General features: G+C 38.5%; 1 protein-coding gene across 7 annotated transcripts in view; it reads left to right on the top strand.

Moving 5' to 3' along the window:
- Positions 1-15218, top strand: part of LOC122913033 (solute carrier family 22 member 10-like) — a 46521-nt gene that overhangs the window by 14773 nt on the left and 16530 nt on the right. For 2 of the 7 annotated variants that reach the window (XM_044259510.1, XM_044259508.1), the window contains exons 3-10: positions 1910-2064; positions 2167-2335; positions 3527-3650; positions 5389-5504; positions 6967-7181; positions 8607-8715; positions 9703-9906; positions 11238-11256. In XM_044259510.1, coding sequence (XP_044115445.1) covers positions 1910-2064; positions 2167-2335; positions 3527-3650; positions 5389-5504; positions 6967-7181; positions 8607-8715; positions 9703-9906; positions 11238-11256 — 1111 coding nt within the window. Of the gene's footprint in view, positions 1-1909; positions 2065-2166; positions 2336-3526; positions 3651-5388; positions 5505-6966; positions 7182-8606; positions 8716-9702; positions 9907-11237; positions 11326-15218 lie in introns of those variants that run through there. The other 5 variants (XM_044259509.1, XR_006385697.1, XM_044259511.1 and 2 more) reach the window with 5 other exon arrangements.

Consider the following 15218-nt stretch of genomic DNA (forward strand, 5'->3'; position numbering starts at 1 on the left):
ATGAACCAGCAATTCCTTTCCTAGGTGTATACTATAAAAAATTGAAAACAGGGACTTCAACAGGTAGTTGTACAACTGATGTTCATGACAGCATTACTTATATAGCCAAAGGTGAAACAATTCAAGTATCCATCAACAGATTAATGGATAAACAAATATTATATATATATGCATATATATACATACACATATATACGTGTATATATATGTGTGTGTATATATATATATATATATATATATATATATATATAAATGCAATATTATTCATCCAGAAAAAAGAATGGCATATGGTACAACACAAACAAACCTCAAAACAGTCATGCTAACTGAACTAAGACAGGCACAGAAGGACAAATGTAAGCATTGCCTTTTATGAAATATCTAGACTAGGCAAATTAGTGGAGACAGAAGGTAGATTAGAGATTACTAGAAGGAAGAGAGGGAAGGGAAGAATGAGGAGTTGTTGCTTAGTGTTTATAAAGTTTTTTGTCTAGGGTGATGAAAATGGGAATAGTCATGATCGTGAAATATGATGAATGTAATTAACCACTGAATTGTACTTCTGCAAAAGATTAAAATGGCAACTTTTGTATTATATATATTTCACCACAATACATATATTGAAAACTGTCTCCAACTATCATTGTGAATTATATTTCAGATTTTGTCAATTTTGATTCTTGTGCTTTGTAATTTTTTGAGTGTATATACACTTGATATTTATAGCATTATTTCTGCAAATGTATTCTGTTTTGAAATTCATTTTATTATATTAATATAAAGACTGCGGTGTTCTTCCTTTTGCTATATTAATTGTATATCTTTTTCTATCATGTACTTTCACCCTACAGTATTTTAAGTACGATTATTGACAGTGTATATATATATATTTAACCTATTCTGGTAATGTCTATTATTTGATAGACTGGGCTATTAGCAATACATTTGGTTGTGATTGTTGTTATGGTTTTGTTTCAGTCTACCATTTTATTTATTTATTTTTTGTTTTCTGTCTTATTTCTTGGGTGACAATAATGATTGTGATGTGGGATCATTTGTTGTTTTCATTCCTATGTTTCACACCTTTTGCCTTTTGGGAGGAATTATTTGAGTATTTTTGGAATTCTTTTTCAAATATTGCAGAGGAATTCTCAATCCTAAACTTTGTCCATGTATTTTTCTTACTGAGCATGTAGACGAGCATATTTTATTTAGTCCCACTTGTTCCCACTATGACTCCATTTTCCTGATGCCTAGTGATCCACAGAGTTTCCTTTTCTTTGTCCTTCATGTTTCTCCCTTCAGTCTACATCTCATGTAATTCTTTCCTCTGAGAAATTTCTCTAATTTTCTTTCTTTGAGCTGTGGCACTCTTACATTCTGTTCTAGATAAGGCATGTTGCTTGAGGCCTATATATCCAGATTTAACAGAGTCACTCTTACAAAACCGTTAAGCAACTTTGATTGTTCCACTGATGTAACAATCAGTTCCGTATCAGTTTAACCTTAACCTGTATGGTCCTAGAGACCCAAGTACACACTTAGCTCTCCTGCATTCTAGACGATTTACAGACTTTCTACTGTGCTAAATACATATGATAGTACAATGGATGCTCATAGTATACTACAATTTCCAGTATTTTTTCTTTTTTATATGTTATCACTTGGTATGAAAGGCCTCCTGGTGATTGGATAATAAAATTTTGTTACTGTTTGTCTACATTATGGACACAGTTATTATTTTTGAGATTTCTGTTGTTTTAGCTCTTCATTTGTCAAACTCTCAGGTACAGATAATCACTCATTAAAATATTCTCTAAATTTCAGAGTATGCTTTTGGTTTTCTTAATTTTTTTTTTCTGCACAAATTCTCATTGTTCCCATAATCTAATCTGACTCTGTTTCTTAGGTTTGGGAGAAAGTTGATTCTCAGGTGGTGTCTCCTACAGCTTACCATCGTTGGGACCAGTGCAGCTTTTGTTTCCAACTTTCACATTTACTGCTTACTCCGCTTCTTGTCTGGCTGTTCTTCCATCATCATCCTGGCAAATGATGGTATGCTCAGTAAGTCAACAATTTTGTTCTTCTCCATTATCCAAGCCTTGAATTTGACCTTGAACTTTCACCTTTCTCTGACATTAATATCCCAATTGGATTTTCTTTCAGTCACAGAGTGGATAAGGCCTCCATCTAGAGTAATGGCAATAACAGTGATATCCTGTGCCTTCAGTGTGGGACACATACTCTTGGGAGGACTGGCATTTGTCTTTCGAGAGTGGCGCACTCTGCAGCTGGTGGTGTCTGTACCTTTCCTTGTCTTCTTTTTCTCTTCCAGGTATGATCCTTCTTTCTCGTTTTGCCTTATGGGAACCTGGGACAAAAATGAGGACTGAATTGCAATATATTGATTTTCTTATTTCCCGGACCCTTTCTTATTGTCTGAATCTAAAACCCATGCCTTTCATCTGTTCAGTCTGTGCAGTTTCATAAGCAGAACAGGAAGTAATAAGGACCTTTCTGTCTGGGAGTCCTAGGTATTTTTGTTTTTGTTTTGCTTTCAGTCCTACCCAATATAGTGGTCATAGAGTTATTCCAGTATTATTTTCCTTAATATAAACTATAAACTCAAATATTTCAGAAATAAATTCTTTTAATTCTTTTTTTTTTTTTTGGCTTTGGAGTGAATCAAGTTATGGTAGTTTTCAGATTTTCATTTTTGTAGGTGAAATTGAATAAAAGGAAGAGGCAGCAAATTTATTCAAAAAAGAGCAGCATGGTTTCTTCAATACTAAAGTTTGGCATGCAGATTGAATGATTGACATCAAATGTTCACTCCCTTCTCCCTTAAATAATTTTAACAAACACTTATTTATGGGTAACTTCATTCCTGTACTTAAAACCGAGAGTCAGGTTTAGTTCATCATGGAGACACACTATAGATTTCATACAATGAGAGGAGTTCAGAGACAGATTAGAGTGTAATCCATTAACGGACTTATCCGTTATACCCTTATATCCTCATAATAATCCTGTAAGGAAGATGGTACTACTGCCCCTATTTTGTTGATGAGAGAACTGAGGCAGATGTAAATAAGTGACTGACTTACATAATAAGTTACCAACATAGCTGGTAGTGGGAGGAGTACTTCTTTGTTGGGTTTTACATTTACATTATTTAGGGACTTATTTTTTTTAAAGACTGTATATTATGAGCACAAATTTGGTAGAACCAAATTATGCATGAGGAACTCTCAAACTTAAGCTTCCTATGCTTCTTTGAAAATCTGCTGAGTAAGTAGACAGGCGAGTTGCCTCCAGAGCCTATGTTTCTGGCCATAAAGATGTACTGCAATGGACTGGTCTTTCTTACATTTTCCTAGTATTTGTGAATTAAAACTTGAGTTTCTATTCCTAACCCAAGAAGTGGTGGATATTAGATGGAAGGCAAAAAGCATCCATAGTCAATAATCATATGACAAGTAAGCAAGAGAGACTTGATTGCACTTGTGTGCTCTTCTTCCTTCAGGTGGCTGGTGGAATCTGCTCGGTGGCTGATTATCAACAATAAACCAGAGGAGGGCTTAGAGGCACTAAGAAAAGTTGCATACACAAATGGAATGCAGAATGCTGGAGATGCCCTGACAATGGAGGTGAGTAGGAAACGGAAGGTGGTTACCAGGTTAGGAGGAAGACTAAGTAGACTCCTCCTCCTCCTTCTCTTCTTCTTCTTCTTCTTCTTTTTAAATATTTTATTTATTTATTTGACAGAGATACAAGTAGGCAGAGAGGCAGGCAGAGAGAGAGGAAGGGAAGCAGACTCCCCGCTGAGCAGAGAGCCTGATGCGGGGCTCAATCCCAGGACCCTGAGATCATGACCTGAGCTGAAGGCAGAGGCTTAACCCACTGAGCCACCCAGGTGCCCCTCCACCTTCTTCTTATTGAGATAGACAAACTGTTTTCCTAAAAGGGGCAGCCAAGAAGGCGAGCTCAGTTCCCTAGTCTTTCATGGCCACCTTACACAGAAGCTGCTTTGAGCACTGTGCAACCCATCTCTTCCTTTATTTCACCTCTTCTTCTTCTTCTTCTTCTTCTTCTTCTTCTTCTTCTTCTTCTTCAAGATTTTATTTATTTATTTGACAGGCAGAGATCACAAGTAGGTAGAGAGACAGGCAGAGAGAGAGGAAGGGAAGCAGGCTTCCTGCTGAGCAGAGAGCCCGATGCGGGGCTCCATCCCAGGACCGTGGGATCTGGACCTGAGCCGAAGGCAGAGGTTTAACCCACTGAGCCACCCAGGCACGCCCCTTTAGTTCACTTCTTGATCTAAATCTATAACTTATAACTCCTGTGGATGACCTGCACCTCTCCGTGGCCTCATTTACTTTCTTTTTTTTTCTCTTTCTTTTTTTCAAATTTTTATTTAAATTCTGGTTGGTTAAAATATAGTGTAATTTTGGTTTCAGAGTGCAATTTACTGATTCATGTGACACCCGTGCTCAACACAACAAATGCCCTCCTTTAATATCATTTTTGCTGCCAAGGTCAAAGAGATTGCTGCCTGTGTTCTCCTCTAGGATTTTGATGGATTCCTGTCTCACATTTAGGTCTTTCATCCATTTTAAGTTTATTTTTGTGTAGGATGTAAGAGAATGGTCCAGTTTCATTCTTCTGCATGTGGCAGTTTAATGTTCCCAGCACAATTTATTGAAGAGACTGTCTTTTTTCCATTGGATATTCTTTCCTGTTTTGTTAAAGGTTGTTTGACCTCAGAGTTGAGGTTCCATTTCTGGGCTCTCTCTTCTGTTTCATTGATCTATGTATTTGTTTTTATTGAAATTTGCTATTTACAAGGATGTGGATGGACCTAGAAGGTATTATGCTAAATGAAATAAGTCCTTCAGAGAAAGACAAAGACCATATGATTTCACTCATATGTGGAATTTAAGAAACAAAACAGATGAACATAGGGGAAGGGAAGGGAAACTAAAATGAGATGAGGATTGAGAGGGGGGCAAACTGTAAGAGACTCTGAACCCTAGGAAACAAACTGAGGGCTGCTGGAGGGAGGTGAGTGGGGGGTAGGGGTAACTGGATGAAAGGCATTAAGGAGGGCAATTGATGTAATGAGCATTGGGTGTTCTATGCAACTGATGAATCACTAAATTCTACCTATGAAATTAATAAAAAATATCATTTTGGTGCTTAATATCCTTGAGTGTTCTTTAACTCTCTACATCTTCTTTCATAGCCCCGTTCACACCTGTGATTGCATGTACAATAAGTTATGCTGGAAAGAAAGGGAGTGTATCTCTCCTGTCCTGTTGGGTACCGGTGCTCACCACAATGCCTGACACCATGTTGGCAAATGAAACATGTTTGTTGCTATTAAAGGGTTTGAGATCCAGCATGCAGGACGAGCTGGAGGCAGCACAGACCAAAGTTACCATTTGGGATTTGTTCCACACCCCCATCCTGCGTAAGAGAACCTGTATCCTATTATTTGTGAGGTGGGTTTTACAGAGTGCATGACAATCTTAAAAAGGGGGAGACACGAATCTGTTTATTTCAAAGGTTCTAGCAGTGTTGTGGGTGCAGGGTGTGCTGATTTGAAGATAAAAGGTTAGGAAAACAGACTGGATACTGCTGCGCTGGGAAACGGGCAAAAGTTTATAAAGAGACTCACCATATGATGAGGAATTAATTGCATCATATTGCTCCATTCTCATCCCTGGAGACTGATGCTGGGGCTTCCACCACAATACAGATTTTGACATTTAGTTTCCTTCACTTTTTCTTACAATTTTCCCAAATTTTTATTTAAATTCTAGTTAGTTGACATACAGTGTAATAAAATCTTACCAGCAGTAATATGAAGAGATTGTGAATATATACAGCTTGATAAATATATCAATGGGGAAAAATATAAGCAGCACCTAGATCAAGATAGAAATTCTAGACAAACCATAAGTGACTCTTAATCTCACAAAACAAACTGAGGGTTGCTGGGGGAGGGGGGGTTGGGAGAAGGGTGGTGGGGTTATGGACATTGGGGAGGGTATGTGCTTTGGTGAGTGCTATGAAGTGTGTAAACCGGGTGATTCACAGACCTGTACCTCTGGGCATAAAAATATATTATATGTTTATAAAAAATAAAAAATTTAAAAATTAAAAAAAAAAGATAGAAATTCTAATTCCCCAGACAGTCCCCTCATAGATCTCCTGCAGTGAGAACCACCATGACACTGGGTCAGCTCTCATTCCCTCCTCACTGTCTGCTTGCATGCCACATAAAATTTACCAACAGCCCTGCTCCCCATTACCACAGAGGTGTGTTGTCTAGTCTTGACTTTCACATGATAATTTGTAGATCCCTGGTGGGAACCTGTGATTATATTTCCTATGGTACAGCTGGTGCATGTTTTCTTGAATTCTGACATTTTCTCTTAGCCCTAGAAAATCATATATGAGCCTTAAATTCCCTAAAACTGTGACAGACCTCAGGACAAGGTGCCCCTCAGATAAAGGGGGACACAGGTAATCTCTTTGCAGCTTCCGTCACTAGTTGACCAATTTGAGCAAGAACTAGTTGAGTTCTTCACAGTATTGGGGTTGAAGGAGAAGGAAGACTCACAGCATCCTGACCACACTCAAAAAAGAAATTCTTCTCCCTAGATTTTAATCTTTGTATCATCCAGTTTGGTGATTGGGACAGGTTAAGTTTCCCAGTCATTGCCAACTCTTCGCTTACGAAGACAAAATAACAACAGAAGGAGTATTGTCTATATATATTGCCAGACAATTATTTATGGTAACTTTAAAATTATCCTTAAAATAATGTTTTATACAAATCAGACTAGGTCTTTACTCTTTAACACCAATCACTAGCTGTCTGGGTTAAGGTAGACATCAACTGCAACATGTAGGCTTTAAATCTTATGGCATGTGTCTTTCCTCCTTTGTTCATTACAGATTTGCAATCACAATACCCTTTTATGGCATCATGATCAATCTACAGCACATTGGGAGCAATATTTTCCTGTTCCAGGCGATCTTTGGGGTCCTCACTGCCGTTATCCGATGTCTTCCTCTTTTAGTACAGAATCATATGGGCCGTCGAACAACCGAGGCACTTTTCATGTTCCTGGTGGGACTTTCTGTTTTGGTCAACACGTTTGTGCCCCAAGGTGAGAGAAGGCTGGACTGTAGGGGAAAGAGATGTCTTTTCCCCCATCCTCTAGGGATTGTACTGGTCACACTTGTCTGAAGCAAGGAGTAAAGAGAAGTGCCAATTAAGAGCTAAGTATTCCCCCAAACTGATCTGAGGGTTTAAGGCAAATCCTGCTAAGAATTTGTTGGGAAAAGAGTCAAAGGCCCATAATGGGCAGTTCAGACATATATTTCTTTTTGTCACATCCTGGAAGTATCTAGAAACTAGTGTTTTTATTCCTGACAGTTTCTTCAGGATAGCAGTTGATCACTTGCCTTTTGGCCTTTCACATTTTTAGTAACAAAGCATGAAGGGCCTAGGTTTTGCAATTATATCTCAGGTGAGGACACAATGTGGTCACTTGTTCTGGTTGGGCTCTTGTCACCAGCTTTGAAGACTAGTCAATTTCCTGATTGCTCTGTATCCACATGTGTGTGTATGGTCTTAGGTCACTACGACAATAGCCCTTGCTTATAGGATTCTTCTTGACTTCCAGGAAATGAAAAATAGTGAAGGAATGTACAATAGGAACAGGGAATTAAGCAGATTAGAAGTCTAGTCCATTCCAGTTAGATGACTTTGTATGCTAATAGAATGATGGGATGTAATGACCAGGAGATTGTTACTGGGCATTATGGTTCAGCTATATCCCAGTGCAGGAATGTACCCTACAGCATTACAGATTGTGGACTCTACTCCTCAGAATATCGTTAGTGATACAGGCTTACTCCCTTACAATAGAGTCTTTTCTAATAGTGTAAAGCTATAATTAGATTTCTTTTCATATTATTTGAAATTTCTCTTTATTGGTTCCCAAATTCTGACATTTTTTTCCCAAATAGAAATTTCCATTCTTGGTTTCATAAGAACCTGGGATCTTCCTGGTTTTATCAATGAAAATCCCTATTGTAAAACCCCCTAATTCCCAAGAAAACCAGGATGACTTGTCACATTAAATTCTGCACTTTTATTTTAAAGTTTAGACAACAGTAAAATTATCAAGTTTAGAGCTAAATCTTAGACCCAGTAATTGTCCACAGGACTGTCCCACTTTCTGCAATAGGGCTGTAATACTGGGCAGAATTAGTAAAAGCAAATTTCTGCCAGATTAAACTCTTTATCTCCTTCTTTAGAAAATCTAAAGATTTTCAGGTGTGAAGAGAGATTTGCTGCAATTAACCCAGGTAATTTCATGTGCTTTTTAGCACCTACATTGACAACTCTACATTTCTCAGTTTATCAACCACCCCGCTCTTCTGGCACTATAAATTTTTCTATAGTATAGCTTAAACAAACACACACCATACAAGGTTTTTTTTATTTTTTCCCCCCTGGCTAAATTTGGTGGATGCTGATTCCTTTAGCCCAGATTTCTTAGTCTCACTGGCCTTTCTGTCTCCAGAAATGCAGACCCTGCGTGTGGCTTTGGCAAGCGTGGGAATCAGCTGTGCTGCTGCTTCTGTCACTAGTTTTGGTGTCCACATTTTTGAGCTCATCCCCACAGTCCTCAGGTATGAGTTTATGGACATTCTGCCAGGGCAAGAAAGAGGACATTCTCAGTTAGTAGGCATTTATTGCAAGAATAAACACAATAAGGCCTATTTATTATAGGGGTACCTGGGTGGCTGAGTTGGTTAAGTGTCCAACTCTTAATTTTGGCTTGGGTCATGATCTCAATGTCTTGAGATAGAGCCCTGCACAGGGCTCCGTGCTAAGCGTGGAGACTGCTTGAGATTCTCTCCCTCCCTCCCTCCACTCTCTCTCTCTCAAAAAAGACCTGTTTATTATAAAAGCAATCATTTGTAATTTTAACAGTAATATGATAACAACATTTTAGCCAAAGTTTACTGAGAACTGACTTTGTGTCATGCATTGTGCTGAGTAGTGCCTTATTATTTATTTATTTATTTATATTATGTTAGTCACCATACAGTAGTATTTTGTTTTTTTTTTTTTAAAGATTTTATTTATTTATTTGGCAGAGAGAGATCACAAGTAGGCAGAGAGGCAGGCAGAAAGAGAGAGAGGAGGAAGCAGGTTCCCCGCTGAGCAGAGAGCCCAATGCGGGGCTCGATCCCAGGACTTGGGATCATGACCCGAGCCGAAGGCAGCAGCCTAACCCACTGAACCACCCAGGCGCCCTCATACAGTAGTTTTTGATGTCGTGTTTCTTGATTCATTGTTTGTGTGTAATACCCAGTGCTGGTGATGAGCAGTACTTTAATGCATCATCTCATTAATCTTCCAGACAACTCATTAGGGTAGGTGCAATATATAATATTTGTGTAAAATTATGAAATCAAGTTATGAATTTGAGCTTAACAAAGACAGCTGGGAAATCATAGAGCAAATCTAAAAAACAGTGTTTATCACCAAACCCCATATACTTAACAATTGTGTTCTAGCATCTTCCATCTTTTATGAAGTCAGAATAATGTATCTTAGGTTGCTTGTGCAGATTTTTATCAGATTATTATGTATTGTTGTTTAACCCGCAGGGCACGAGCTTTAGGATTAGAAACAGTGGCTAGTAGGTGTGGGGCAACGCTGGCTCCCCTCTTGATGATGCTAATGGAGTATTTTTCCATTTTGCCCTGGATCATCTACGGAGTCTCGCCCATTATTGCTGGTCTTGCTGTCTTCTTCCTACCTGAAACAAAAAATCTGCCTCTGCTTGACACCCTCCACGATGTGAAAAATAAGTGAGTAAATCTTCTAGCCACCTCCTGGGAGGAACTGTACCCCTTAGGTCTTTGGGTGAGGAAGGCAAAACACCACATGAGTCCTTCAGATCACTGAGAAGGTTCAGCTTTGCCTGGGATACTTTTGTCTCAGGCCGCTGCCTTTCATGAGTGGCAGGGTCACTTCTAATCCCTGTGAGTTCCAATCTAGATTGCAGAAATCCTCTCTGCCCAGATCTCATCAATAGTTTCAGTGGTGAAGAGATGAAAATTAGCTCTGTTGTGATGGCACATATTACCTACCTTCATAAGAGACACACATTCATGATGGTATTTCATGATTCTGAGATCCACAGGACACTTGGATATGAAGGGGAAAGAAATATCATGGCCAATAAAGGAATAATGTTAGGAAGATCACATAGAGTTAAAATGTTTTTTTGAAAGATAATAGAGGAAAGAAATCTTGTTTAGGCATCTTGGTATTCAGATAATTTTGCTGCCATGAGTAATGGAAAGATTGAGGATAGAGAAAATAAAAACCAGCAAAATATTTTAAATGAGAAAAAGGGTATATTAGTTTCCTGGGGTCTCCATACTCAAGTTCCACAAACTGAGTGACTTAACAGCAGAAATTTATTTCCTCAAAGTTCTGGAGGATGGGAGTCTGAGCTCAAGTGTCAGCAGGGCCACATTCCCTCTGAAGTCCTTAGGGAAGTGTCTGTTCCAAGCCTCTCTTCCAGCCTCTGGTATCTTTGGCTTGTGGCAACATAACTCCAATATTCACATGGCATTCTTCCAGGCAGGTCTCTGTGTTGAAATTTTCCCTTTTGTGATACCAGTCATAGTGATCAGGGGCCCAACCTACTCCAGTATGACCTCCTCTTAACTAATTATATCTTCAACAACTATATCTGAATGTGATAATTTCACATTCTGAGATACTGAGAGTTAAAACTTCAGTGTATGAATTTGGGGATGGGGGAACACAATTCAATCCAGACAAATGAGGGAATCCTCTTAAGATTGTCAGTCTACTTCTTGACTTTCCAAAGGTGTGACTGGTGGGAAATCTGAAAAGACTAAGTGAGGGTAGCAACTTTTAAAACTGTCTTCTTGGGTCTTACTGCAGAAATGTCTTGGATCTGCACAGGCAGCAGAGACTTTTCCAACATTAATACAATAAGCCATGAATTTTGTTGGGTTATAAAAAGCTGATAGTTGGAGGATTAGTTTGTACTTGTGCATGGAAAACACACAAACTTATTTTAATCTTTGTTTTTTTTTAATATTTGTTTTTGCTTGTTGAATGGTTGATTGGTTGACTGATTGTTTCTGTTTTGTTTTTCTAGCAAAGAATTCTCAAGAAAGGTAAATGAAATAAATTCCTTCATAAAAGTGACAAAATTTTAAGGTGTTTCCATGAGCTGACTGGTGAGGAAAAGAAATAGTATGAAATAAAAATAAAACACAAGAATGTTCTTTTATATCTACAAAGTACCAAGAAAAATATACTGGAAAACAAATCTCACTTACATTAATTTGCAGTTAAATAATTTTGGGAACACGTAATTCTATGAATAATCTAATATTTTTGGAAAGTGGTTGAAAGTTTCAAATTTATTGGTAAATTATTAATACACATTCAGAAACAAAGGAAAACCATGGAATTAAGATGTAGCTGGCTGAGAGAAAAGGGATTACATGGGTGATGGGGATTAAGGAGAGCACTTGCTGTGATGAGCCCTGTGTGTTGTATGTAAGTGCTGAATCATTATATTGTACACCCAAAATCAGAAATTAATATCACACTGTATGTTAACTAACTGGAATTTAAATAAAAACATGGGGGGAAAAAAGAAAAGGGGACAGAAAACTTATTGGAAAAAATAATCGCTAAAAAATTCTCAAATCTGAAAGAAACAGATATCCAGATCCAGGAAGCACAGAAAGTCCTACCCCCCCCAACCCCAAATTCAACCCAGGAGGTCCACACCAACACACATAGTAATTGAAATGGCAAAAAGTAGTGATAAAGAAAAAAAAAATTAAAGCAGCTAAACAAAAAGATAGTTATCTACAAGGGAAACTCCATCAGACTATCAGCAGATTTTTCATCAGAACCTTTGCAGATCAGAAGAGAGTGGCATGATATATTCAAAGCACTGAAAGGGAAAAATATGCAGCCAAGACTACTGTATCCAGCAAGGCTATCAATCAGAATAGAGAGAGTGATAAAAAGTGTCCCAGGCAAACAAAAACTAAAGGAGCTCATGACCACTAAACCAGCCTGGCAAGAAATATTAAAGGGGATTCTTTGAGTGGAAAGGAAAGACCATAAGCAAGATTATGAAAAGCAAAAAACACAAAAGCAGTAAAAAAGTTTTCAAAAATGCTTTTACTTCTTGACTTTACTTCTTTTACTTTTCTTGACTGCAAAAATCAGTCAAGAGATTTATAAAATAAAAGGTTGTAAAATAGGACATGACATATTTATTTATTTATTTTTAAAAGATTTTATTTATTCATTTGACAGACAGAGATCACAAGTAGGCAGAGAAGCAGGCAGAGAGAGAGAGGAGGAAGCAGGCTCCCTGCTGAGCAGAAAACCGGATGCGGGGCTCGATTCCAAGACCCTGCTTTTGAGCCAAAAGCAGAGGCTTTACCCCACTGAGCCACCCAGGTGCCCTGGACATGACATATTAAAACATGGGTTGGGGGAGGGGAGTAAAGAATGGGTTCAAATTTGAGTAAAGAATGCATTCAAACCAGCAACTTAATATAGATTGCTAAATGCAGAAGATGTTATATACAAACCTAATGAGACCCACTATTTGAAAACCAGTAATAGATATGCAAAGAATAAAGAGAAAGGAATTCAAGTATATCACTATAGAAAGCCAAGAGAAGCAAGAGAAGAAACCATCAGAGAAAATCTATAGAAACAAACACAAAACAAGTAACAAAATGGCAATAAATACACACCTATCAATAATTACTCTGAATATAAATGGAGTAAATAACTCCTGTCAAAAGACATAGGGTTACAGAGTGGATAAAAAAAAGTGACCCATCTATATGCTGTCCTCAAGAGACTCATTTCAGACGGAAAGACACCTGCAGATTGAAAGTGATGCCAGTGGACATCCAAAGAAAACCAGGGTAGCGATACTTATATTGGACAAAAATAGACTTCAAAACAAAGACTCTAACAAGAGACAAAGAGGGGTATTATATAATAATAATGGGGACAAGCCACAAGAGGATATAAAAATTGTAAATATGCACCCAATATGGGAGCATCCAAATACATAAAACAGCTAATGACAAACATAAAGGAAATAATTGATAATGGTACAATAACAGTAGGGGACTTTAATACCCCACTTATGTTGATGGATAGATCATCTAAGTGGAAAATCAAGGAAGCAGTGGTTTTGAATGATACACTGGACCAGGGGACTTTAACAGACATATTCAGAACATTCCATCCTAAAACAGCAGAATACACATTCTTTTGCAAGTGCACATGGGACAAGTTTCAACAAATTAAAAAAAATTGAAGTCATACCATGCATCTTTTCTGATCTCCGTGTTCTTAAACTAGAAATCAACCACAAGAAAAAACCTGGAAAAAGCACAAGTACATGGAGGTTAAATAACATCTACTAAAAAATGAGTGGGTTGACCAAGAAGTTGAAGAAGAAATAAAAAATTACATGAAAAAGAAAATGAAAACACAGTGGTCCAAAATCTTTGAGAGGCAACAAAAGTGTGTCCAAGAAAGAGGTTTATAGCAACACAAGCCTACTTCAAGAAGCAAGAAAAATCTCAAATAGAAAACCTAACCTTGCACCTAAAAGAACAAGAAAAAGAACAAACAAAAGCCAAACCCAGCAAAAAAAAAATAAAGATCAGAGCAGAGATCGATGACATAGAAACTAAACAAACAAACAAAACAAAACAAAACCAAAAAACAACCCAGTAGAACAGATCAAGGGAACCAGGAGCTGGTTGTTTGAAAAGATCAACAAAATTGATAAACCTCTAGCCAGAGAAAAAAGAGAGAGAGAGGGCCCAAATAAACAAAACCACTAATGAAAGAGAATAGATAATCAACACCACAGAAATACAAATAATTGGAACAGAATATTATGAAAACCTACATGCCAACAAATTCAACAACCTAGAAGAAATGGATAAATTCCTAGAAGCATATTATGTACCAAAACTGAAGCAGGAAGAAATAAAAAATTTGAACAGATGGATTACCAGCAATGAAATTGAATCAGTAACCATAAAACTCCTCAAAAAACACGAGTCCAGGACCAGATTGCTTCACAGGTAAATTGTACCAAACATTTAAAGAAGATTTAATACCATTTCTCAAACTGTTTCAAAAAAATAGAAGAGGGAAGAAAACTTGCAAATTCATTCTATGAACCCAGTATCACCTTGGTACCAAAATCAGATAAGACACCACAAAAGAGAGAGAGAGAAATACAAACAAGCCAATATCTCTGATGAATATAGGTTTGGGTTTCAAGTTCAGAAGGCAGAGTAGTATGGAGATCCTCTGCTTGCCTCATCCCTCAAACACATTCTGAACACCCCGAGAAACTGATGTGAATACTGAAAGAACAAACTGCCCAGCTAGAGGGGGGAAAAACAGCCACATTAGACGGTAGGAACTGCTGAGAGTTGATTTGGGGGAAAAAAGAAGTGTGCTTTTCTGTATAGGGGAGGGAGCCCTCATCATGGAGAGGAGTTTGAGAGGAGAGAGAGAGAGAGAGAAAGAGAGAGAGAGCGAGCGAGCACGCAGGGGACTGCACAAGAAAAACTCTTCCCCAAAACCACTGACTGGGAAAAGGAGAGGGGCTGACTACCCCAAATCTTTAGAAGCAGAGGAACTCAAAATCCAAAGTTCAAGAAGTTGCTTGGGTCCTGCCTGGCCGCGCAGCTGTGCTCCAGGGAGGAAGGATGGTAGAGACCAGGGAGTGGACAGCGTTCTCTGAAGATCCCCCGCGTCCCCAGGGTAGGAACAGTTTCCCTCCTTGGAGTGCATTTGGGAGAGGTAGCACTGCCTCTCAGGGGGGGGGGGAGACAGGAGCCCTGGAGGGGCCCCGTAATTAGAATAGCAGCAGAGGCAGCTGCTGAAGGCAGCTAACCTAGAAACCAGCTTTTGGCTGCCCTTTACCATAACCCCCTAGCCCCACATTGTTGTGTGACCACTTTTCTGGGACAAGCTGGCACCGGCGACAGTGTGGGGAGACCCTCTCCCAGAGGATCAGTGCCAGTCTGCACCACACCGGGGCCCCAGACTCTGGAGTTTT

This window comes from Neovison vison, chromosome 7 (genome assembly GCF_020171115.1).
Source record: "Neovison vison isolate M4711 chromosome 7, ASM_NN_V1, whole genome shotgun sequence".
Classification (NCBI taxonomy): Eukaryota; Metazoa; Chordata; class Mammalia; order Carnivora; family Mustelidae; genus Neogale; species Neogale vison.